General features: G+C 51.3%; 1 protein-coding gene and 1 long non-coding RNA gene across 2 annotated transcripts; one reads left to right on the forward strand and one right to left on the reverse strand.

Moving 5' to 3' along the window:
• Positions 1-6,453: 6,453 nt before the first annotated feature.
• LOC141573531 (uncharacterized) lies at positions 6,454-8,095 on the reverse strand. Its single transcript, XR_012499313.1, has 3 exons — positions 8,013-8,095; positions 7,835-7,928; positions 6,454-6,727 (listed from the first exon to the last, which is right to left on the reverse strand). It is a non-coding gene; the product is annotated as an uncharacterized LOC141573531 (long non-coding RNA).
• Positions 8,096-9,234: 1,139 nt separating this feature from the next.
• Positions 9,235-11,255, forward strand: SPPL2C (signal peptide peptidase like 2C). The gene has a single exon (XM_074341901.1). The coding sequence runs from the start codon at positions 9,288-9,290 to the stop codon at positions 11,253-11,255; it is 1,968 nt and encodes a 655-aa protein (XP_074198002.1). The 5' UTR covers positions 9,235-9,287.
• The last annotated feature ends 15,603 nt before the right edge of the window (positions 11,256-26,858 follow it).

Genomic DNA, 26,858 nt, shown 5'->3' on the forward strand with positions numbered 1-26,858 from the left:
GTGACAGCATCCGAGCCACCATGATAATGCCTCCGGGCCTTAGCAATGCCTTCCAACACCACTGGGAACCAAGGCCATTGTCAGAAGCCCTGGAGACATTGTCAGAAATCGGATGGCATCATCGGATATCAGGCCACATCACTGAAATCCTCCCAAGCCACCAGAAGTTCATCTGACCCCCTGGCACTGCCACCAGAAATGCCCTGCCTCGCTGCCTTGCACCCTTAGACCTTCACATCCCACCACCAATGCAGGCTCTCCCTCCTTTACCTCCTACCCCCAGTGTCTCCCCCTTTGTGAGAAAATGGGGAGGTGGGAGGTTGATGGAATGTCCTTGAGCAAAAGCCAGTGTGTCCCCAGCCAAAGCCAGCCTCCCTTTGTAGGGACAGAGACTACTTGGGGCCATCCAGCCTGCTGGCTTCAGTGACCCCGGCCTCACGGGGCAACCCCTCTGCTGGTCACAGGGATCTTGCGGCCCTTGGGTACTCTCTGGGACAGCATCATTAACTAAACAAAGGTGGAAGGGGCTGGGCGCTCGGCCCCTCTCTGCCCTGAGTTCCCCAGAGCAGGACAAGCAGCTCTTGAGGCAACCAGCCAGCTGACTGCTTACACTGGACCCAGAGCGGGGCTTTGGGAGAGTGGAGCTGGGAGATGGAGGTGGTTGGTGTAAATAATAATATTTATCTTTCAATAAGCACTTGTGAAGGCCTGGAATGTGCCAGGGCTGTATAGGGAGGATGCCACAAAAAACGGAGGCCACTTTCAGCCTTTAGGATTGCTGTGTGGCTGGGGAACCCAATGGCACTCACACATCACCAAGGAAGGGGCGCCAGGGACGCCGCTGAGGTCTGGGACAGGACTTGGGAGAGGGGTGGGCCTGGGGGTCCAGTCAATAAGGACAGCTCTTGTAAGGGGGCTAGTTGGAGGGAGAAGTGCCAGGGCGAAGGGTGCAGGTGCGGGACACCGCGGGTGGGCGTGGCTTGAGCAAAGGTGTGACAGTGGGAGTAGACAGCAGTGTGTCCCAGCCCCAGGGAAGGAGCTGAGCCGGAAACAGGAAGGCGTTAGGAAGCAGGGGAGGCTGAACAGGCTTGAATGCTGGCTTAGCATGGAATCCCCAGAAACAGACAAGGCTTCAGGAACAAACTCCAGGGTAGGGGCACACAGGGAGCAGGTAGGGGCCAGGAAAGGACGGCAGCGAGGAAGGATGGGGCACACACACCTCAGCCACTGTGGGCGGTTGGCTCTTAGTCCTGTTGCAAAAGCTGGAGAAACCGGGTGGAACCCACGCTTGCCTCATCCCACCTGAGGGGCAAGGGATGTGTATCTACCACCTGCCAGGAGCAGCTGTGTGGGCCACAAGGAGGCGAAGAGAGAGAGAGCACCTGGCACAGCGTGTGCGTGTCCTCAGGGCAGGAGGTGGCCAGGACACACAAACTCCACCCAACACATTCAGGCCCCAGGCCTTGCCTCTGAGTAACCTAGAAGGAGGGCCATGCAAGGGTGTGTGTGTGTGTGTGTGTGTGTGTGTGTGTGTTTACACACGTGGGGACACCCACCCAAGTGGAGCATGTGGTGTCAGGACACCGGGCAGACTGAGATGACTGTCGTGCTGGGACCCCGGAAGCTACTGATGGGGGATTTGAGGTCTGATGATGGAGGGTCTGGCCCTCCCTGAGGGAGGAGCCCGGGGTGTCCCTGCTCTATGGGGGGATTTCCTGTTCTGCCAAATCCCCAAGTGCTGTCCCCTTAATTAGAGAGATGGGACCAGCAGAGCAGAGGCAGCTGGGAGGAGATTAGGGGGCACCAGGATGGAGACAGGCTGACAACTTCCAGAGCAACTGGGGTGGGGGGAGCCGCATAAAGGGTCCTGGCTGACACGAGGCACCAGAAGTGACTGCTGAGTCTCAAGTGGCTATTACTGAGGCATCTCTCTCAATGCTGCCTTTCACCCACTGAAGAAGTGAGAAAGCGAGGCTTTTCGTGGACAATGCCAGGATGTTGGGGGCAGGGCCATCCCAAGGATGGAAGAGCCTGAGAGGGGCTAGGAGGACTCTGTGGGGTGGGTGGCATAGACAAGGGATCTTGAAGGGACCAAGCTGAGGCACTGCCCCCTTTCCTGCTTGTGCCTCCTGGCTCTTTTAGCTGATGGGCACCCTTGGCACCCCTCCCATGTGCTCAGCCATGTGTGAGGGGGAGAGGTGAGCGGCTTCCCAGCACAGACGCAGCAACCAACAGCAAAGCTCAGAGCTGCCGGCTCTGGAAGGCTGTGGGAGGACATCCAACACGCGGCCAGCAGTCATCAGAGAAGCTGCAGGGGGTCCCTGGGCAGGCAGGGGCTGGTCCAGATAAGCTTCAGGATCCCCCACCCCTCATCCAGAGACTGTAAGGGTGGAGGGGCTTCTGGGGGCACAGCTGGGAGCATCTTGGCTGTAAAAATACGCAGTGCTCCCTGCCAAGGGCAGGTATGCCGCATTTAAACCTTCCGCAGGCTCCAATGCCAGGATCAAGGCAGGCTCATGGGTGGGTGGGCAGGTTTGGGGCTGTGGGGGGTGTGACAGGCCACACTGTAGGAAGGGGCTGGGCAGTTGCAGGGTGAGGGTCGCTGCAGGACAGGCCCCTCTCTCAAGCTGGGAAGAATTTTTCTCCGTGCCACACCCAGAGGCTGCAGTTCCTAAACTCTGCCCAGCTGAGCCCTTTTCTCTGTGGGCCCCTCCCTCATGGGCACAGATGACCAATGGAGGGGAACCACCCTCGGGGTTTGGGTCTTCTACCTCGGGCTCTGCCACCTCCCTGAGTGTGACAGCACAGCCCCTGCTTGGGGGTCCTTGGCTTCCCCTCCCGGCCTCCTCAGTACCCCTGCTGCCGATGGGACCCAGACTGGGACCCCGACTGACACCCTGGGACCTGGACTCAGGGCAGCGGATACAGACCAAGGAGGGCTGGAGATGTGGAATCCAGATGATAATACCTTAATTGTGGGCATTTGTAGATTGCTTTGCAATCCACAAAATTCTTTATAACATTCACAGAAGTAGGAACAGAACTAGCCCATTTTACAGCTGAGAAAAACTGAGGCCTGGTGACTCCCCTGAAATCAAAGGTCTCTGACTCAAAATCCATGTCTCTTTCCACCCCATCAGTTGACTGAAGTCAGTGGGCTTGGGTTTGAAGAGGTCCGGGACTGATAAAGCACCTCTAGGGGAAGGTGACAGCAAGGAGGCCTCAGCGTTTCAGACTGTCTGGGGACATGTCCCAGGCAAAGACGGGACCAGGCCAAAGGTGGCCCAGCCAGTGTGCTGAGCCCAGCTGGGTAGGAGCAATAAGGGTGCTGTACCTCCAGCACGACCTTCCCCACCTTCCCAGTAGCCTCCACCCCTCCACAACTTAAAGTGATGCTTCACTGCAAGCAGTACAGCCCAAGTCACCAGAAGCCTCAGTGGGTCTCCCTGTACCCACCAGGCCCTGCCCAGTCCATTTGAGGGTGCCACTGGCCTCCAGTGCAGGGGTCTCTCAGGCTTATCTCATCCAGCGCCTTGACTTCAAATTTACCTGCCCGCCTTGGTCCAAACAGAGGGGTTGCCCCCTGTTTTTCACCATCAACAGTGCTATCACTGAGACGCTGGAGCACCCACTGCCAAGCCCCTCACAGACTATCTCATCTTCATCCTGCCCTAGGAGGCAGGTGCTGTTATCCCCAACTAACAGATGGGGAAAGTGATGCCCAGAGAGGTTAAGACACGTGCTGGAGAGCACCCAGCAGTGGCACAGCTGGATGTGAACTCAGGCCAGCCTCACTTGGCATTCAGGGTGTTCCACACTTTGTAGAGTTCCCCTCCCTGCCCCACTGCCCCCTCCAATATCCTCCCTAATGAAATTCTTCAGTTTCTCCAATTTGTGGACAAACAGAATTCAGGACGAGGCTGGATGCAGGAGTCGGTGCCTGCAAAGCAGGGGCCTCAGGTACTCTGCTCCTTGAAGCCAGTGCAGCCGCCAGGCCGGCCACAGGCTGCCAGCTTCCCAGTGCCCCCAGCCCCCTCCCTGCTCCATTTCAGAGCATCACTTCCTATTCTCTACCGTCTATAGCCCCCCAACCCCCGCAGATCCTGCAGGGCAGGCTTGGGGTCAAGAGAGGCCTGGACCGAGTATATTTTTCAAAGTTCTCAGTGTTTTGGGAACATCAATGAGGTCATTTGTAAACAGAGACCACCTTTGGCCACCAGACTGCCACCCACTCCTCTGCCCCTCCAAGGGGTCCTAGACAGATGCCTGCTGCCCAGTCTCACTGCCCATTGGTCCAAGGCAGGTGGGGGCAGCAGCAGGGTGGGAGCCGTGTGTTTTGTGTACCTAAGAGGAGGCTGAGGGAGTACAGGGGGCACCCGGCTAGGGCGGGAGGGCGTGGAGGTGAGACTGGCTGGTCAGCTTGCTCCTGCCTCTCTTGCATTCACTACTGGGGTTGTGGGGGAGGAGCAAATGGTGATCCGGTCCCTTCTGGGTGTCTGTACCATCTCTAGAACATGCAGCTAGGACAGCGCCGGGCCCAGAAGCAAGAGCTGTGAACAGGCCAGGTGAGCTGGGCAACTTTCCACCCTTCCTGAGCAACCCCACCCAGCTGAGACCCGCTACCCAGGAGTCTGCTGCCCTCTCTGTCCTGAGTGGATGAAGATAAATATTCCAGGTGTCACCTAGGTCCCCAAACAGAAGGCAGAGACATTGTCCCTGGCCTGCCCTGGGCAGCAAAACTGAGAGCTCAGGGCATGGCTAAGGGGACAGCAGGGAGGGAACAGAAGCTGTGGATTTAGGAGGGTGCCCTCAAGGAAAGGGGTGGAATCTGGGGGGCATGGGAGAGGGTGGGTGCTGCAGAGCCTTGGAGCAGAAGCACAACCTGGGGAGTGGGCATCAGCTACTCGTGTGACTGCAACTCCCGGGGCCTCCTGCAGGGCCCTGTCAGGGCACAAAGCAGCCATGGAGAAGAGCAATTCCAGGGCTGGGGGCCTGGGGGCAGGGATGGGGGAACTGGGGAAGCAGCAATCGGACAGATACCTGAAAGCCCTCTGTAAGCGGGGTCCCAGGAAGAGTCTTGGAGCAAATGAGCCTCCAGAGAATTTTATGAGCTTAGGCTGCCAGGATCCCAATGGTAGATCAGGGGAAAGGTAGGAGAAGGCTCTGTTTGGGGGGGGGGCAGTGTTTCTGAACCCCAAATCGGGGCACATGCTGATCTTACGGGGTCCGAAAGAATTGAAAGGCCTGTCCTGAGCACAGAGCCCCTGGAGGGGACTGGAGTTGGTCCTTGCTTTGTTCTTTTTAAAATTGTGGCAAAATACACACAATATAGAAGTTACCATTTCAACCATGTTAAAGTGTACAATTCAGCATATTAAATACACTCACAATGTTGTGCAACTGTCACCACGATCCAGTTCCAGAACTTTTCATCACCCTAATGAAGCCTCAGACCTGTTAAGCAGTCACTCCCCATTCCTCCTTTTCTCAGCCCCCAGCCACCCACCACCCTGCTTTCTGTCTCTATGATTTGCCTATTCTGGATATTTCATAAAAGTAGAATCATGCGATATTTGTCCTTTTGAGTCTGGCTTCTTTCAGCTGTTTTCAAGGTTCACCCACACTGCGGTGGGCATCAGAACTTCATCCTTTTGTATGGCTGAATGATATTCCATTGTATGGGTAGACCACACTTCCATTACCCATTCATTAGTTGAAGGACACTTGGGTTCATCTCTTCCAAGTTATCATGAAGAGTGCTGCTATAAACACTCATGTACAAGTTTTTGTTTGAACATCTGTTTTCCATTCTTTTGGGTATGTGCCCAGGAGTGGAATTGCTGGGTCATATGGTAACTCTCTGTTTAACTGATCAAGGAACCGCCAACAGTTTTCCACAGTAGCTGCACCATTTACAACATCCCCACTAGCAACATACGAAGATTCTAATTTCTCCACATCATTGCCAAAATCTGTTACCATATTTTTATTTTTTTTTAATAATGGCCATCCCAATAGGTGTCTTAGTCTTTGGTTTTTCAAAAGACCCAAGATTCCCTGTGTGGAGAGCAGGGCCCTGAGGTAGAGTCTAAGCTGAACATCAGTAGACAGGAGGCTGGAGAGAGCTTTATCTGTGCCCAACATCTGTGCTCGGATGCAGAGAGATACACCCAGTCTAGACACGGCTGCTCTCTCATAAGAACTGTATAAGCCAGATGTCCCTCCCCTAACAGCCCCCTTCCACCACACCAGCCCTCCCTCTGTAATGGGAGCCCACCAAGGGGGCAGCTGGCAGCCTCCTCCCCTGGTCCGGCCCCTTCTCCCCACACCAGGCTGTTGTCCTTGTTCTCCAAAGTGTCCCTGACAGTTACCTTGTTGTTGTAATTACTGTTCATAATCTAATTAAATGTTATATTAATGGATGACATAGAAATACACAAACAAGCATTCAGACATTATTTCTTGTGCAAACACAGTAGAATGTTCTAAAAGACACAATCTGAGTCATACACAATATTCATTAGCTGTCAGATCAGGTGTGGATGAGACAAGTAAACAACTGGATGGGAGGAGATTGTCAGAGTCTACATGGTTCAATTTTTCAACCACTTTGCAAGGTCCCTTAAGCTCACCCTCCGCCTCAAAGAATCCAAAGCTGGACGTTGGAGATGGCATCTCATCAGTGGGGATTTCATAAGGAAGACGACTCGGAACTGCAGGGACAGACCTGTAATCCAAGAAGAGGTCTTGAGAAAGATCAGTGACTGTACACTTACTCGTTAGATGTTAAAATGTGTTTCACAGGTCAAGATGTGTTCCCAGAAGTGATGTCAGTCCTAACCACTGGTACCTGTAAATGTGACCTTGTTTGGAAAGAAGGTCTCTGCAGATATAATTGAGATCATTAGGATGGGCCCTAGTCCAATATGACTGGTGTCCTTATGAGAAGACAAGAGACACAGAGACACACAGGGAGGATGCCATGTGAAAACAGAGGCAGGGACTGGAGTGACGCAGCTGCAAGCCAAGGAAAACAAAGATTGCCATCCAAATCCAGAAGAGATGAGGAAGGATTCTACCCTGAATCTCAGAGGGAGCGTGGCCCCACTGACACCGTGATTTTGGACTTTGTCTTAGTCAGCATGTGCTGCCACAGCACACACCATGGGCTGGGTGGCTTAAACAACAAGCATTTATTTCTCACAGTTCTGGAGGCTGGGAAGTCCAAGATCAAGGTGCCGGCCGACTCAATTCTTGGTGTGGGCTGTGTCCTGGTTTGCAGACAGCCGCTTTCTTGCTGTGTCCTCATGTGGTGGAGCATGAGATCATCTCTCTTGTCTCACTAATCTCCTTATGAGGACTCCACCCTCAGGACTTAATTGCCTCCCAAAGGCTTCACTGCCACATACCATCACACTGGGGATTGGGGCTTCAGCATATGAATTTGGGGGAGCACACATTCAGTCCACAACAGACTTCTAGCCCCAGACTGACAGATAATAAACTTGTGCTCCTTTAAGCCACCCAGTTTGTGGTCATTTATGTAAGGCAGCCCAAGGAACTAATACAATGTGTAAAGTATGTAGGTGACTTTTTAACGATTCCCATCTTTAACTGATCTTTTGAATAAACCCACCTCCCACCCAGTCCCAATCATCCAGGATAAGCAGGCCAATCGCACAGGGCCCTGAGCACCCCACACAGAGCAGAGCAGGCTTAGCCAGAAACTCCACCTGGGTTTGGGTCTCGTCTCTGCCACTCACATGTCACCTTGGAAAAGTCCCTTCACTACCCTACACCTCGGTCTTTTCTGCTGTAAAACGGGGTCACTCACTCGTGCGTCCCACACATAGTTCCTGAGCATCACTTTCTGTCCCAGAATCTGAGGGCAGTGGGTAGATAAGGTCCCTGTGCCCATGGAGCTCGACCTGCAGAAGACAGAAAATAAACATGGAAACACACATCCACGCAAAAACCTAAGGCTGAGATCAGAGCTATAAAGAAAGTAAGACCTGATTTGTGTTCATGACATGTGCAGAATGGGGCCTCTCTTCTCCTGGACTTGGCGGTGGAGACGTTGATGGGGGTAGGGCCTGAAGGACAAAAATGAGCAGCAGGTGAGGTGGAGGCGGGCAGGAGCAGGCAGATATCAGAGCTGCAGGACCAGGAAGCTTCAAGCAGAGAGCAGGGCAGGACAGGGCAGTTCCCTGGACAGAGCAAGACCTAAGGGATGTGTCCAGTGTGAGAGCTGGATCTGGGGCCTGGGGCTGGGGCTGGGGCCCCCAGGGTGCCCTTCTCTGAGCCTTGGTTTACTCATCCATGAAGTGGGGGTATTCAGGTAAGGTTAAGCTGCTGTAACAAAGAGACTCACAATAAGCCTATGACTTAAGGAAGATAATGTATCTAACAGTCCATGGTGAGCATCCCATGACCCTGCTCCCTGCAGACATCTGAGGATCCCGTTCCTTTCATCTCTTTTCTTCCCATCCCTTAGGACAACATCCTCCTCTCCATAGCCAATGGCCTGTCCATGACTGACTTGTGAGAAAGGGAAAGAGAGAGACAAAGAGCCCTACACTCTCTGTCCAGTTTCCTGAGGGACTCACATCATTTCTGCTCAATTCCATTGGCAAGAAATGGCCACATGGCCATTCCTAAATCCAAGGGAGTCTGCGAATGAAATTCCAGTCATGTGCCTGCACAAAGGGGCATGGATTTAAAGGGCAGCTCGTAGCCTCGGGTATAGTGATACCTCCTTGCAGGGGTGCCATGTGTAAAGTAACTGGCACTTAGTAAGAGCTCAATAAAAGTATACAATGTCGCTGAGGTCAGGGCTCCCAGGGGCCTTGGAAACTCTCTGCTCTAATGTCTTTATTTCTTCACAGTTAAAGAAAAAGGCACAGAGAGGAGAGACATCTGCCCCAGTTGCCCAGTGGGTAAGGGGCAAATCTGGTCCAGAAACCTGTTTGAGATCCTCAACCCATCCTCTCATATCTTATTTCAAATTACCTGGTCCAGCTCCACTGGGGGCTGGGCCGAGAGCAGGGACCCAGATGACCTCTCTACCAGGTGGCAGGGTTGGGGACAGGATCCTAAGAGGGACCCTGTGCTCCACGGCAGTGCCCAGGCCAGGCTGCACAGCTCTGTGACCAGGTAGGTGTGGTCCTGGTTTCCTAGACAGGAGGCAAAGCCACTCTGTGACAGAGGGCCACACCCAGCCCCTGGGAGGGGGAAGCGGGCTGTGAGCAGCTGTCACACTGGGACGCAGCAGTAGGTGCCCAGGGAGGATGGCGTGCCGGGGTTTCCTCCTCCTCCTCCTCCTCCTCCTCACCAGCGCCATGGCCCAGGGGGAGTATGGCGTGGTCCACGTGGTGTCGGAGAATTGGAGCAAAGACTACTGCGTCCTGTTCCGCTCCGACTATGTCACCCTGCCCCGGGACCTGCACCATGCCCCGCTCCTACCCCTGCACGATGGCACCAAGACACCGTGGTGTCCAGGAGAGGACTTCTCCCACCAGGACCACCCTGGCTTGCCCAGCCAGCGGCCCCTCCGCCAGACCACCGCCATGGTCATGAGGGGCAACTGCAGCTTCTACGCCAAAGGCTGGCTGGCTCAGGGCCGAGGTGCACACGGGCTGCTCATTGTCAGCAGGGTCAGCGACCAACAGTGCTCAGACATCACCCTGGCGTCCCAGGACCCCCACAAGCCCCTGCCAGACCTCACCATCCCCGTGGCCGTGCTCCGCTACACCGACATGCTGGACATCCTCAGTCACACCCACAATGGTGCCGGGGTCCACATGGCCTTGTACGCACCCCCAGATCCCATCCTTGACTACAACATGGTGGTCATCTTCATCCTGGCTGTAGGCACTGTGGCCGCGGGTGGCTACTGGGCTGGCCTGACCGAGTCTGATCGGCTGCAGCGGCGCCGGGCCCGAGGGGGAGGGGGGCCTGGTGGTCACAATCAGCAGGAAGCAGTGGCAGCCCAGCGGGGGCACGAGGAAGAAGACGAGGACATGCCAGTGGACTTCACGCTGGCCATGACGGGCGCAGTGGTCGCCATGTCCTGCTCCATCATGCTGCTGCTCTACTTCTTCTACGACTGCTTTGTCTATGTCATGATCGCCATCTTCGGCCTGGGCGCGGGCACTGGCCTCTACAGCTGCCTGGCACCTGTGGTGCACCACCTGCCCCTGCAGCAACACCAGTGGCTCCTGCCTGGCCGGCGGGCCTGTCTGCAGCTGCCCCTGATGCTGCTGGCCATCTTGTGCATGGTGGTGACCGTCCTCTGGGTTGCCTACCGCAACGAGGACCGCTGGGCGTGGCTCCTGCAGGACACGCTGGGCGTGGCCTACTGCCTCCTCGTCCTGCGGCGCGTGCGCCTGCCCACACTCAAGAGCTGTGCCTCCTTCCTGCTGGCCCTGCTGGCCTTTGATGTCTTCTTTGTCTTTGTCACGCCCCTCCTCACCAGGACTGGCGAGAGCATCATGGTGGAGGTGGCCTCGGGCCCAGCAGATTCCCTGAGCCATGAGAGGCTGCCCATGGTGCTCAGGGTGCCCCGGCTGAGCTTCTCAGCCTTGACCCTGTGTGACCAGCCCTTCTCCATCCTCGGCTTCGGGGACATAGTGGTCCCAGGCTTCCTGGTGGCCTATTGTCACCGCTTTGATGTGCAAATCCGCTCACGCCAGGTCTACTTCATGGCCTGCACCGCAGCCTATGCCGTGGGCCTGCTGGTCACCTTTGCTGCCATGGCCCTCATGCAGATGGGCCAGCCTGCCCTGCTCTACCTGGTGTCCAGCACCCTGCTCACCAGCCTGGCTGTGGCTGCCTGCCGCCAAGAGCTCACCCTCTTCTGGGCTGGCCAGGGCAGAGCCAAGACCCCTGGCCGGCCTGCGCCAGGGCTCTGCAGTGCCCCTTCAGTTGGCTCTGAGCAGAAGCAGGAGGATGCAGTAGACATCCACAGAACCAGTGAGGTTGAGGGGGCCACTGACCACCTGGCAGAGGATTTAGACAGCAACCTTGGGCAGGACATGGCTGAGATTGTCATTATATCTGAGGATGAAGCCACCAGTCTGGACGGCCACAGTGACAGCTCCGAGGGCTGGAGCGATGCCAACCTGGATCCTGACGAGCTGCCCTGTGCTTCCCCTGGGGCCTCAGAGGAGCTGATGCGACTGATGCCCTCAGAGCTAGGCCACACTCACGCCCAGGCCCAGGCCCAGGCCCACGCCCACGATGCTCACCTGCCCTGAACGGGGCTGCACAAGAGAAAAGGCCTGAAGGTAAAGAAGAGCACGTCAACCCAGGCTCCCTTGTGAACCAGGCTCCTGGGACATGTGCCTCCTGAATATCGCAGAGCAAAGCCATGCGTGGCAAAAAGAAATTGGGGCATTAAAGATATTCCATATCTACCAGACGGAGCCTCTTTGTCTGTTAGGACTGTAAGAAAGCAGTGACCACCGAATAAGTCCATGCAGGGCCAGGAGGGTCCTTGGCACAGGACCCACCCCTTCCCTGCAGCCCTGCCCCAGCCTCATTGCCCGTCACCTCCTCATGCTCAGGTCTAACTGAACCGTCACTGTCCCTTGATCACCTCACGTCCTCTCCCTCTCTTTGCACATGCTGTTCCCTCTGGCTGAGATACCCTTCCCATTCCAGATAGAAATACACCAACCTTGCTCCCTGGCTCACTGGAACATTCCTAAGCAGCCTTCAAGCGTCAGCTCACATCCACGCATCCTGCTAAACACCACTGCTCTAGGTGTCCTGGACAGCAACTCCATGTCTGGTGTGTTCCTGCCTTCATCCACCTGTTGCATCCACAGACCTGAAGGAAGCACCTGCTGTGTACACCAGCCTGAGATGGACACAGAGGGAGGCTGCTTTCCAGCTAGGGGAAGGGTGGGGGATGGAGAACAGAGAAGAACCAACCTGAGAATTGTCTCAAAGAGGGGCTGGTGAGATTGGAGGTGGAGTGGGGGAATTTAGGAGACCATGGCTCTAGTCCCGTGCTTCCTTCCCTGGCTCTGGATGGTGGACCAGTCTCTTAACCACCCCCCTGGGCCTCAGTAGTCTCATCTTCAAAATAGGACTTATAATACCAAGTCCACCTGGAGGCAAGGGCATGGACAAGGTGACCCCTTAGGGACCCCACAGTTTCTCAGGCCATATGGTATGTTTATATGTTGCTTATGCAGAAGCAACAAACTCTGGGGTGAAGGAAGGTGTCTGGAGGGGGCTATGTTGGAGGTGAGGGAGTCATACCCCAGGAGGCAGGGTGGGACAGTGATCAGTTCTAGAACCAGCGGCCCACTGGAAATTCCAGCTCCATCACTGAGCTGTAGTTTGTCACTGAGCAAGTGACTTAACCTCTCAGTTCCTCAGTTTCCTCACCTGTAGAATGGGGTAATAATAGGACCTACCATGGGGTGTTGGGGAGGTTTGACTGCATAGGCCCTGCATGTAGGAAAAGCAGTGTGAATGTTAACTCTGTTTCTATTACTCCCTTTTGTGAAAACCTTTCAGAATCAAATCTACCTCCTACAAGCCTTTGAGTTCTGGCCCTGACTTCCTCCCCTTCACATCCAGCATTCCTGCCTCTAGCACCCCCACCAGCGAGTACACACCAGCCTCACCACACACATCTTCCCCCAGGGCCTTCCCGCCTGCTGGTTTCTCTGCCTGAACTTTCCCTCCTCCTACCCCCAAAACTAGGTCTAGCCGGTTTCTTATCCTTCCAGCTCCAGCTCAAATGCCCCCTCCTCAGGGAGGCCTTCCTTGATGACCCTTCCTAAAGTAGCCCCATCCTCCATCACATCACCATAAGCCGTGTTCACCAGTTTTCTCATCTCCCCTAGTCACATCAGCTTCGTGAGGGCAGGGGCTTCTCCATCTTGTCTGTCTGTGTAGCACAGGGCCTGGGATATAGTAAGTGCTTGGTTTACATTTGTTGGAGGAATGAATGGATGAATGAATGACAAGTTGATCCAGCCTGAACTGCAGAGGAACAGGGGACACTGTAAGGGAAGGCCCCATGGCACAGACCGCGTTCCAGAGGTCCTGCTGGGCCTGGGTTGGTGTGGACATGAGACTCTGAGGGATCTGGTTGGGCCCTGGAAGTGGGGAGTAAGGTGGCCGTCAGGGCGGGTGATGCAAGTAAAGGGCATCTCAAAGAAAGCCCCGCTCACGGGGGATGAAGTGCAGCCCCCTCAGTAAACTGCACCTGAAGGCTGGGAGGGACCTGGGCCAGGACACTGACCGGAGGTGCCGGCAGCCCCTCCCACCAGAGCCAGGGACCATCTGGCCTGGACAGAGCGGCCTCCGCAGGCTCTGGCTCCTTCCCAGCCCGGCCGCCTCCCCGCTGCTGACCCGCGTCCCTGTGCCTGTGAGGGTGGGCTCCGGCCCTCTGGCAGATCTGTAGGGAGGGCTGGATGGAGCTGAGGCCTCTTGGTCCCCCTCACCACCTAGACTGGGGCCAAGGGGACTCCTCTCTCTTAGGGACTTGCAGTCAGGGTGGCTCTGAGGCCGCTGGACTAGAGCTCCCTGCGGCAGGGCTGACGCCTGCCTCCAAGGAGAGGATTCGCAAGGCAGAGGGTCTGAGGAAGGAAGCCCCCCAACCTCAGCCCCCACCCACATCCAAACAGATTCAGGGAAGGATGAGTCCAACTCTATCCTCCCTGTTCTACCCACAGAGGCAAACACTCAGAACATTTTATCTATAAAATATTGGGGGGGGGGGTTAATACTACCTACCTCCTGCCTCCAAGGGTTGTGGCAAGTGCTAAACCACCCAGGCGAGGAGCTGAACCGGCTCCAGAAATCTTGCGGTGCAGCTGCCACTGCTGTTCTTCACTGGCCCAGCGTCCCCTGCTCCTGCCCTGACCCCAGGACCAGGATCCTCTTTTAGCTGCAGGCTCTGCCTCCCTTGGCCAACCCACTTCCCAGGGACTGGGCCGAATCCAGGTGGCTGAGCCAAGCTGCCACCAGTCAGAGGCACCCAGAGCTGGCGGCCCCCATCTGAGTGCCAGAGGGACACAGGCATTGCGCATGTGCATACACACACACACACACACACACACACACACACACACACACGGGGACTGCACCCTCAGGCAGCTAACGACAGAGCAAGACAGTAGTACCAGGGCCTGACCATCTCCCCCTGACTCGGCCTCCTCTGAAAGGCAGCCATTGCCCCAAGCCCCGCTGGCCAGCAGAGATGGTGGCAGACAGGCCTGCATCCCAGTCTGATGGCTCTCCTGCCTTCACCTGTTTCCCCCTGTTCTCCTTTTGCACTCCGAACCCCATCTGAGCATCTGCTTCCTGCAGTGCCCCATGTGTGACAGGTGAAAGCTAAGGTAGGACCAGTGGAGAAATGAACCCCGGCTCTGGGGCTGTGATGTGCTCAGACTGCCCAGCATTTCTCTTTGTGGCCTTATTTAAGAATTCTCTCCCAGCAAAACCCCCTGAACTGAATAGTCACCGCTTGGGGTTGGGGGTTAGTTAATGAAAAGTTTGGTGCTGGAGCTTCTGGTTTCCCTGGATAGTGAGAATCAGCAAGGACCCGAGAGATGCTCTATTCCACAGATGAGTAAAGGAAAGCTCAGAGAGGGTCAGGACTTGCCCAATGTCACACAGCAATGGGACAGCAGAAATAGGACACAACTCTGGTCTTCTGCCTCCCAGCCCAGCAGCTGGGATCAGCTTCCTTCCTCAGCCCCCGTTCCCTCTGCACACCCTAGTCTGCAAAACATGCCTCTCCAAGGAAAATCTTGGGGTTTTTCCATGCTCATCTAGAAGTAACTTTGTGTGGAAGATTTGTGATTCACCATCCAGCATCTCCTCAGCTAGCACAGGAGGACACAGCTGGACTCTGAGTCACTGACACTTGGATTCAAAGCCCAGCATTGCTATTTGTATGCCAGGTAATGCTGGACAACCAAGGCCACCCTTCTGTGCTTCAATATCCTCTTCTGTAAAATGAGATGCTAAGACTTATATTGTGGGTTTGTTACAAGGATTAAATGAGGGGAGGTACGTGCACCCACAGTTAAGATACACTAAGCACCAAGGACAGGCTAGATATACATGTTATCTCATTACATGGTGCCCAGGTCTTAGAGCAAAAGTTTGCAGGACAGCACCTGGCACACCCCCAAATGCCATCTTCCCCAAATCAGCTTACGGTTCCTCTGGGTGGTGCTCCCAGAGGTGGAGTCATCCTCATCCCTTAATCTCTCCCACTCTGCCCAGTGGGATGCGATATGAGGGTGGGTGCCTGGCGGTAAACAGTGGCAGCATCACAGAGCCAGAAGAGGGATCCCTCCGCAGTTAGACTGAAACGCGGAAGGTTTTGTGTCTTTTTTCCTGCGACCCTGAATTTTGAGTGCTCCTGTGCTGCCACCTGCAGGTCAGTAGGATAAGAGCAGGCAGGCTCATGTCCTAAGGGCCCAAGAACTTTGGAGTAATTATAGTCAGGGGTGATATTCAAAAAATATATATAAAAAAGTACCCATCAACAAAGTTGCTTAATTCTTAAAGCTGATTGTAATAAATTGAACGGTGTCTCCCCGGAAGATATCCACGTCCTAATCCCTGGAACCTGTGAATGTTATCTTAAAAGGAAGAAAAAAGAAGACAACTTTGTAGATATGATTAAGTTAAGGATCTCGAGGTAGGGAAATTATCTTGTATTATTCAAGTAGGCCCTAAATATACTCACAACGGCCCTTATAAGAAGGAAGCAGAATAAAATGACACACACAGGATTGGAAAAGGCCGTGGAAGATGGAAGCAGAGATTGAAGTGATGTGGCCACCAGCCAAGGCTCAACGACAGCCACTAGGAGCTGAAGGAGGCAAAGAACAGACCCTCCCCTCAGAGCCTCCGGAAGGAGCACTAGTCTGATAGCCCCTTGATTTGGGCTCCGTAACACGGACTTCAGACTTTCGGCCTCCAGAGCTGGGAGGATAAATGTCTGTTCTCTTAAGCCACCCAGTTTGTGGTAATTTGTTACAGCGGCCGCAGGAAATGAAGTCACAGGTCAACAGGCATCCATGGTGCAGACTGCCCATGTGCCCAGCACCGTACTTGAGAATTAAACATCCTCAGAGCTGATGAGACAAAGACACAGCGGAACAGCAAAACTGAGTCCTCCCACGTGTTCCTGCCTCCACAGGGAAGTCAGCGAACGAGAGACAGGATCTGGGGTTTTAGTTACAATAGCCAGTGATTGTGTTCTTAGTTCAGGCTGCTTTATTAGGCTCCAGGGACTTCTTTTTATTGTTATTTTATTGTGCTTTGGAGAAAAAATGGAAAGCACAGAAAAGTAGGAAAAAAGCACAATAACTGTTAAATTTTTGGAATAGTTCCATTCTGTCATTTATTTTCCATTCACAGGTTTTTATTTGTGTGTTTCATTTACATAGTATTTTATTTGTGTTTCACTTACATAGTTATAATCAAAATAGATACATACATTGGTATTTTGCTGTAACTATTCTGTGTGCACTTTGAACCTTTATTTGGAATGGGATATGTAGTATTCCACAGCTGATATAACTTTCTAGATTTCACGTTCTCTTTATTGGATGTTTGGTTGGTTTCCTCAGCCCTGTGAAGAATATCTTTGGCTGCAAGTTACTTTACATATTTTAGAAAATTCCTATAAGATAGATCTAGTCATTTTATTACTGGGTAACTTGGGGTATGAAAATCTTTAAAGATTGTAATGCATTTTGCTAAATTACTTTCCAAATCATGTGTTTCTCAATTTATCCTCTGTGTGTGTTATAAAATATGGAAGTGACCATTTTACCACACCCTCACCAGTATCTTTGCCAATTTGCTATGATGAAAAACAGCATCTCTTACAATTTGCATGTCTCTGATTAATAGTGAAGTTGAAATTTTATTTCTACATTCTGGTCTATTAACAGGATGCTCTCCATTCCGGAATTTAGCACAATGTTCGACTAGTTACCATGCCCTGTTGATTCTACACTAGAAAAATCTCTAGGATCCATTTTCTACTTCCCATTTTTACAGGCTTATTTCAAGATGTCACCTCTCACCTGGGCCATTAGGGTCCTTGCAAAAGAAAAAAGCACAACTATTCTTGGTCATGTCCTTCCAGCTTGAAAGACGTTGGATGGCTCCCTACTGTCTGTCAAACTAACTCCAGCTCCTGCCCATCTGTGATCAGCTTTCCTACCAGCCTGGCTTGCCTCCTACAGCCCCAGCTGCCCTGTGTGTGCAGCCTCCACACTTGCCCACCCAGCTCCACGCCTCAGCTCCACCTTCTACTCACTTGGAATGTGCTCTTCCACCTTCTCCTAAAACCTGTGCACTTTGTATCCAGAGATTCACGCCACACTCTCCAGCAGCCCCCTGCAAGGCCCTGTCCAAAGTCCTGGACACAAACATTACACAGGATGTAGTTCCTGACTCAAAGGTTTTCACTTCAGGAGCTGGTGGATGAGGGCATAGATTTGCACATTCTGATTAAGTAAGGCCCTTTGGCTTCAAGGAACAAAAGCCCATTCAAAGTATCTCAAGCAAAAAGAGGAGCTAATTGGAAGGATACAGGATTTCTCAGAACACCAGGGCAAACAGCCCAGTTAGGGCTCATGGGAATTGGGAATTAGAGAGCTGTCAGAAAGCAAAGGCATCCTCTCCCTCTCCAGCCTGCACAGGCTCTGTGCATCCACTTCCTCTCCTCCCCTCCTGAGCCGGCGCCTCTGCGCTCATTTTGCTCTTGGCTCCTTGTAGCACTGCACCATGGTCTCTGGGCCCAGGGATCACCAGCAGTGGGCAATGGTCTCTCTTCAGACACCATTCAGATTCTCAAGAGAGGATGAGCGGGGTCTTGTCATAGGCTGTTGGTGAGCCCATGGTCCAGTCAACTGCAGCTGGAGGTGGACAGCAGAGAGAGCAGGGTCAGAAAGGACAAAGGGTCGTCAGAATCTGAATTTTGACACCATCCCTAGGTGATTCCTGTGCTTATTAAGGTTTAAGAAGCTCTGCTTTAGAGCAAGTGTTCTCAAAGAGCGATCCCGGATCGGCATCAGGCTCACCTGGGGATTTGGCAGAAATGCAAATCCTAAGGCCCTTCCCCAGGGCCTGGAGGGGGCTGGGAAGGAATCGGGCCCTTCACACGGGTGCTCAAAGTGGGCCCCACCCCCTGCCCTCTGTTTTCCAGAGAAAATTCCCACCTTCTTTCCATGGTGAAGGGCCAGTGCCTAGCTCCTCACCTGCCACCTTGTGGGGCTGGCAAAGCAATACTACCACACAAGCTGTTACCTATAAATGAAACTCACTGATGCTAGTTTATGCTGGTCAGAGGCATGTCAACCCTCCCTGTGGTCCTCATTTTCCTATTCAGGCGACAACTGGGCAGATGATTTCTGTTGTCCCTTCACAGATTGCGGGTTTTTAATGCCCTTGTTGCTTCTCATCTATATGGGTTTCCTATGGCTGCTATAACAAATTACCACAAACCAGGAGGCTTAAAACAACAGAAGTTTATTTTCGCACAGTCTGAAAGACAGAAGTGTGAAATTCAGGTGCCAGCAGGACCACGCTCCCTCTGAAGGATCTAAGAGAGAAGTCTTTCCCTCTTTCAGTTTCCGGTGACTGTAGGCATTTTTTGGCTTATAGCTAAATAAATCCAATCTCTGCCTCCATATTCCCATGGCCTTCTCTCTTCTCTGTGCGTCTCCAATCTCCCTCTGTCTTTATCCTATGAGAACACCTGTCATTGGATTTAGGGACCAATGTAACCCAGGATGATCTCATCTTGAGGTTCTTAACAATTACATCTTCAAAGACGCTTTTTCCAAATTAGGTCATATTCACAGGTTCTGGGTGGACATATATTTGGGGAGGGGGACACCATTCAACACACTACATCACCATCCCTGCCAAATGTTTTGGACCAGACCAGGGCCAAATGGTGTCTCCACCCCATCTCCTTCCTTATCTAGAGTAACTGCAAATAACAAGCTTTCTGGCCAGCCCCATTTTAGAGCCAGAAGGAGAAGAGTATCAAGGCACAGCCCCTCTTCTCAAGGAACTGATGGTTGGGTGGCACCAGAGCAGCCAAGAGGAATGCCGCCTTTGCATCTCTGCCAGTGGCAGTGCCCACGTCTGCCTGCCATCTCCTGTCAATTTCCGGAGCTGCGGCTGGAGGATGAGAGAGTGGCCTGGCGGGGTGGGGGGAGGTGGGGAGGGGTTGGAGTGTCCTGGTTGGCGTTCTGAGAATTGCAAGGCTCTCAGGGCTCCCAAGATGCCTATGCCCTGCCTTCTACAGTTTCCGTTCCGCCAGTGCAGGAGGTTTTACGAATGCCAGGACAGCAGTTAAGGATGGGATGATCAGCCAAATGGCACATGCTTGGGCCTCAGCAGCCGGCATTCTCTGCCACCAGCCTCAGGGCCAATGGAGATGAGACTTTGCAGAAAACAAGCTGGTGTCCAGAAAAGGCTCATCCCAGATGATCTCTAATGTTGTTAGCTCAGCAACGATGAATTAAATGAGGAACGCGCAGCCCTGGCCCCACTGTGCTTCTCTGAGGGATGCTGAGAAGAACGTGGTCCCCTAGCTAGGGACCACAGAACACAGACCAGGAATAAAAGGAAGCAACTAAGAGACAGGAGAACTGAGGATAGGGCATTTGTTGTGGAAATAAGCAATCAGGTTAGACCTGGGATTTCTCTTCACTAATCAGCTGTGTGAACTTGGAAGAGTTCTTAAAGAACCTCTGCAAATCATTAGAAAAAGACAAACAATGCAAGAGGGGAAAACGGGCAAAGAATTTGAACCAGCATCTTACAGAAGAAACACAGATGGCCAAAAAATCATGTGTAAAGATATTCGATCTTTCTAGTAATTAGGGAAACAAAATTTAAAACAACCGGAACACAAGTGGGAAAATTGGTGACATCTGAATAAAGTCTGCAGTTTAGTTAATAACATTGTACCAATGCTAATGTCTTTGTTTTGATCACCATATATGGTTATGCAAGATGCTAACATTAGGAGAAGCCGGGTGAAGGGGCTATGAGAACTCTGTATTTTCACAACTTTTCTCTTAGCCTCAACTTATTTCAAAATAAAAAGGTAACCAAACAACTACTATAACAACCATAACAGAAAACAACAGAGATATCACTGTCTACCCAATGGAGTGGCAAGAATTATAAAGATTAATAAGACCCAGCACTGGAGGTGGTGTTACTGAAAAGCAGGCTGTCACACGCTGTTGGTGACAATGATTTGATGCACATTTTTGGAGAGCACTTTGGCAGTGTCTATTACAATTTCATTGTGAGTGTCCCTGGACCCAGGAATTCCATGCCTTGGTGTTTCCCCAAATCCTTGCACTTGTTTTCAGAGGCATGTCCAAAAATACTCACCATAGCCCTATTTCTAACAACCAGGGGCAACCCGGATGCCAACAGAGGAAAGGTTAAGTGATATAGTACATCTAACCATGAAGTACTGTGTGGCAGGTAAAAAGAATGCAATATACCCACATGAAAAAAAGCGAAAATGTTTCTAAAGCCAAAAATTATAAGCTCATTGATGTGAAGGAAAAGCCCAAATAAAGTCATACATTTCTAAATGTACATATACAAATGTATATGCCGACCCCAAAGTCAGAAACAGTACCCTCTCAACTGGCGAAAGTTCCCTGCAGAGAGGACAGGGGGACAGGGATTGGGGCGGGGGGGTGTTGCCAAGGGAGCTTTTGCTTTTTCTGTTTTCTTTGAATTTTTAACATAAAAGTTTGTGTATTACTCGTGCGAGTGCCAATTTTTAGTTAGCACTCGTCATGCCTGCCCTTCCCTAGTGGCCCTTGGGCTTGGCTACGTCCTTCCATCGCTTTGGCTCCACTCGAATTTCCAAGGCTGGATTCCCCAGGCTGAACACGCAGAAAAGCTTCCAGGACTTCCTCCCTCTTCCTTCTTTCCCACAAGCCCACCCTCCTGAGTTGCAGATGCTTAACTGCAACTCCTTAGGGCAGAGAAGGGGGTCGTGGTTCAGAAGAGGCTGCAGGAGGGGCAGGGAAAGACTGAGCCAGGGACTCAGACCCCATCAGGTCTCTGCCCTTTTTGTTTCTGTTTCTCTTGGAGGGACTTTCTCACAAGGCTAGAACCCTAGTCACTAGAGAGGAAGGGAGCCTCTTCCTCCAGTTCCAGCTAGAGTCTACAGGTCAGGTCAGGCCCGCTTGGATCAGGTGCCCATATGCAGGACCAGAGGGGTGGACACCATCATAGGGAACCCCGATCAGAACCACATCATTCACTTGGACAAAAGAGGCATTTCTCCTAAACAAGAAGGCATTCATGTCCTAGAAAAAGGGAAAGAGTCCTAAGCAGACAAACCAGGGGGCGTTCAGCCCATGGCTTGGCCTGGATGCCTAAGGACTGGTTACTTAGCAGCAGGAAGGCCTTGGGAGACCTGCAGCATCCCCTGCTCTTGCCTTACTTCCTCCGCCCAGCTGCTGCTGCTGACATCTGTGCCCAGAGTGCACTGGCTCCTGACTCCATCGACCCCCTCCTCAGGGCACCAAAAACCTTGGATGCTGACTCATCTGACTTTTTTCTGCAACCAGCCTATCTGGAAGAAAGTTCTTTTTGATTTTAAAATGTCAGACTTGGAAGGTCCATTGTCTCAGAAAATGCATCATTTGTGTACAATGGATGGGCCCACCCTTCTTTCCAGGATGCTGCTTTTCAAAGAATCAGATCTGTTTAGAGCTAAGAAGCCCCTGGAGGGTCTTCTATTTTAATCCCCTCATTTTGCAAACAAGGCAATGGGCACAGAGAAGTTTCCCCAATAATACCAGCCTTCAGTGAGAAGCACTGGCAACAAGGAATCCTAAAAATTAATCAACACTTGGGGTTTCCATCAAATTCTTGTAAACTATTTAAGGAAAACAATATAGTAACAAAAACTTATCCTGGATAGGTATGCTTTTTTTTTTTTTTAAGGCTTGAAGTAATGGGGTTTTTTTAAGACACAGAAATATTAAATTGAATTTTTCTCTTTTTGTGCATTCATCACAAAATGTTTGATCTTTACATGTCTTTGATCTGCAAATGGCGATGAATCTTGGCTTCATGTTTCTCTGCTCTTCACCTCCATGTCTGGAATTTAGGGAACTGGAAGCCAACACCTCAGGGCACCGAGAGAATCACAACAGAAGAACTCTTTGTAAAAGAGTTGCTTTAGTCATTGGTCACTCTGATTTATCTAGTTTGGATATTCACATTTGTCTTCCTTAAAGAGACATATATCCCTATAATGATCGTGTTTAGTACAATTTTTCTTCTCTAGCCTATTTATAATTTTGATTCCAAAACCCAAAGTCATTGGCCCTAACTTGCAAAGAGAAAGCCACTATTGTGGATGAACATGCAAAGCACGTGGGCTTATTGTTGGACACAAAAGCCCCTCTGTGACTGGAGCGCTGATCCCCCACATCACACAGCACAAGGAAAAGGGCACACACTGTGCTCACGCTCTGTTTAACCCTCCTGAATTTGTAAACAACTGAAACATAACACAAACAAGTTTTTTTTTTTAAGCTTGCTGGTGTTTTTAACTCAATAGAATGTTTGTTAATTAACTTCATGAGCTTTTTTTTTTTAACCCCAGATTATCTCGGCATTTGAATAGACTCCACTGGCTGGTATGAATGGAGTGGTTTCTTTGAATACGGGCTGATTTCTGTGTATGTGCTGATAACAGTCAGGATAGGCTAGATTATGGTGCAATAACAAATGACACCCAAATCTCAGTGACTTGACAAAAGTTTGTTTTCTACTCATGTTACATGTCTCATAAGGATCAGGAGGGAGCTTGGAGTTTACTGTAATCATTCAGGTACCCTGTAAGAAGGAGGCTCCATCTTGACCTCTGGTTGCACATTCACCCTGACAGATGGAGAGGGTCTTACACAAGCAATCAAATTGAGACAGGAAGGGGGCAGGGCACAGCCATTCAAAGAATAACACAGCAATTAATACCAGAATGGTGAAAGGTTCAACCCCCAGTAGGTCTTGAGGCTCAAGATGTTGGGAGATTTGACTTCTAGCAGAACTTGAGCTTCATTATACGCCCACTGTAATACATTAACATAGTGAATAACATGCCCACAGGTGCCATGACAGTACTAAGGCTAGCCACAAAAGGTCAAAGAGTGGGAAATGGCCAACTTCCTGGGAATCCCAGCCCCTTCCCCAGGCTAGTTAGACTGGTCCTTCTACTTATTAGCATATGAACCTAACGAGCTCTTAAAAACTGACAACACAGCACCTCATGGTTACAGCCTCTCTCCCCCCTCTTCAGAAATGGCCCACACTCTGTCTATGGAGTGTGTACCTACTTTTACTCTAATCTGAGCACCCAATCTGCACACCTCGTGGCCTGTCCTCTTACCTTTTGAAACAGCCTACACTCTATGCAGTTATGTATCTCTCTAAATAAATCTGCCTTTACTCAACTGTAGCTCACTCTTGATTCTTTCCTGAGTGAAGCCAAGGACCCACACTTGGCAGGGCACGTCCCAGGGGCTCAACCAAGGCCTGGGGCATGGCCCTCCTCATGCCCCACATCCGTTTTTCCTGCATCAAAATGCTCCAGCCCGAAGTGCACCTGTCACTCCCCTTCACAGCTCATTGGTCTGAACTAGTCACGTGACCCTACGCACCAGGAAATCCAGTGCCTCATGTGCTCACCAGGCCTCAGCATATACACACACCACTCACAAGAGCCCCACCTCCAGACTGCGTCCAGGTAAGTACCAATTATGATCAAGGCTTGGATGGGACTGAGGAACAAAGACAGCCAAAGTCACAGAAAATGTTCACCTAATTTTATGGTACGAGTCGTATCTTAATTTTTTTTAAATTCGTGTGATCCTCCATGGGGGAAAAAAGTCATAGAGGTGCTACTGACTCTATCAGGCAGAGGCCAGGGACACTACTACATATCTACAACGCACAGGACAGAGCCCACAACAAATTGTGCCTTGGTTGAGAAGCCCTGATTAGAGTAATGCAAAGTTTCCATTCTGAAAACACAACACAAAAATAATTCCCTAAACTCAAACAAAAGTCTGCCTTGAGTTCACCACTGCCTGTTGACTTGGCCGTGAGGTCGGTGCTGCAGTCTCTGGGAAGTCATGTGGAAGCATCCAGAAGACGGGCTGCAGCTTAGCCCTGCGCAGAATGGTGACCAGATCCCACTTCTGACACCTGCTTGTAAGTGGCCTTGACTCCAGGTACCAGTTAGCATGCCTGATGCAGGAAAAATGGATGTGGGGCATGAGGAGGGCCGGCCGTGTCCCAGGCCTTGGTTGAGCCCCTGGGATGTGCCCCGCAAAGTGTGGGTCCTTGGCTTCACTCAGGAAAGAATCAAGAGTGAGCTACAGTTGAGTAAAGGCAGATTTATTTAGAGAGATACATAACTGCATAGAGTGTAGGCTGTTTCAAAAGGTAAGAGGAAAGGCCACGAGGTGTGTGGGTTGGGTGCTCAGATTAGAGTAAAAGTAGGTACACACTCCATAGACAGAGTGTGGGCCATTTCTGAAGAGGGGGGAGAGAGGCTGTAACCATGAGGTGCTGTGTTGTCAGTTTTTAAGAGCTCGTTAGGTTCATATGCTAATAAGTAGAAGGACCAGTCTAACTAGCCTGGGGAAGGGGCTGGGATTCCCAGGAAGTTGGCCATTTCCCACTCTTTGACCTTTTGTGGCTAGCCTTAGTACTGTCATGGCACCTGTGGGCATGTTATTCACCATGTTAATGTTACAATGAGCATACAATGAAGCTCAAGTTCTGCTAGAAGTCAAATCTCCCAACATCTTAAGCTTCAAGACTTACTGGGGGTTGAATCTTTCACCATCCTGGTGTTAATTGCTGTATTGTTCCTTGAATGACTGTGCCCTGCCCCCTTCCTGTCTCAGGCCTTCCCCAGGAGTGACAACCAAAACTGTCCCTGGGGGGCAAAATCTCCCCAAGTAGAGAACTCTGTTGTAATAAAATTTTTGAGTTTGCTGAGGGTGCTATTTCAGTCATGCTACAGAAGAACAAACCCTGAACTGGGACCAATAAGGCCTGATTTCATCTTTTTTTTTAATTGGGTAAGTGGTAATTAAGTTTATGTATGTATGTATATATGTAATGGAGGTACTGGGGGCTGAACCCAAGACCTTGTGCAAGCACTCACTCTACTGCTGCACTGTACCCTTCCCCCCGTAAGGCCTGATTTAAACTCAGCTCTGCCATTACATCACTCAATGCCTTCCCTCTCTGGGCCTCAGTTTCCCTATCTGAGACAGGAAGACGAGAGGATTGAACAGGACAGCTCCTAAAGTCAGTTCAGAGCTTTCTAAGGCTTTAGGGCGAAGGTTTTGGAGGTTTTCATTCCAACACTATTCTAGTCATAGCCTTGCTCTCTCTCCCAAAGAAACAGTGGAGTGAGGATTTCAGCTGCACTGGGGACAGGAGGGGACTGATAAAGGGACCAAAGAATGCAGAGGGCCGGCAGCCAGTGGGGTGGCTGTGGAAAGGAGGGCGGAGGGGAGAGGCATTAGCAGCGGAGGTTCTAAATGCACCAAAAGGCATCTCCCGGGTTGTCCTTATGCCTCCACACTAAAAAGTCACCTGTGACCCAAAGCATAAGAAGGGGTGGGCAGGGGCTGATGCTAAAGGGTTTTTGGAGGAGAAGTTAAGACAGATAGCATGTGACATACACAGAGAAAAGAGCAATGTGTCGAGAATAGGAGGGAACTGTGTGTGAATCTGCTGTTATCCTGGCTAATGGCAGGAGAAATTGAAGAGTTTCAATTCAGCCTGAATCTGCCTGTGAACTTAAAAAAACCATTCTCACAGGATTATTAGGTCTGCTGGTTTCTTATCGGCCTCTTAACTCTTGTTCAGCTGTAATCAAAAGACAGACGCGAAAGGAGAAAAGGGAGAGATGCCTCTGGCTCCTCGACCCACATTTCCTCCTGGTCCATCTCAGAATCCAATAAAGCCTGACAGTGAACTTGAAAGGGGGAGTATGATATTTAATAAAGGGCTGTTCAGTCTAAACAATGATTCAGGACTTTTGGAAGCTGGAAGAGACAGGCTGAATGGTCTTTTCCACTCCAGGTCTCCTAAAAAAAGGTTTATGCGTGTCTTTTATTTGTCTTAGGTTTGTACCTGTTTGGGTTTTTTTTTTTCCCTCCAGCCACATTAACACTTTCTAGATTGCCAATAAACTGAGCTCAGCTCTGCTAGATCCCACAGCATGCACCCATTTCTCAGAAATATTTCACCCAGGTCTTCTTTTATCCATCCAGTCTGCCAGACCCTCATCCGCTGTTCATGCGGCACCTGCTCTGTGTCAAGTATTGTGTTATGGGCTGAGGTACAAAGGTAAATAAAATACAGCCCAGGCCTTCCCAGGCATCACACTTGGATGGTATAAGCAGGTACACAAGCAATCATCTCTCTACCCCTCACCCCATGTCGTAAGTGGGACTCTGGGGGTGACACATGGCCCTGAAAGAGAGGCCTCAGGGGAGGCCTTCTGAGGAGTGAGTATCAGAGCTAAGCCTTGAAGGACAAATAGGAGCTATTCGGGCAGAGATGAGAGAATGATCCAGGCTTATGGAAGGTTTGAAAGCAAGAGAGAGTTTGGTGATTCGCTGACTTGCAAAGAATGTAATGGGATTGGACAGCAGTGTTCAGAGAGGACCCAGGCCACGTCTGCCGAGCCCAGGCAGTGTGCGTCTACTTCAAAACACCTTCTTTAACATTCGTTGTTGACTCGTTACCGTTGCACTTGCAGCTGACAGCCCTGT

Source organism: Camelus bactrianus, chromosome 16, assembly GCF_048773025.1.
Source record: "Camelus bactrianus isolate YW-2024 breed Bactrian camel chromosome 16, ASM4877302v1, whole genome shotgun sequence".
NCBI classification, from domain to species: Eukaryota; Metazoa; Chordata; class Mammalia; order Artiodactyla; family Camelidae; genus Camelus; species Camelus bactrianus.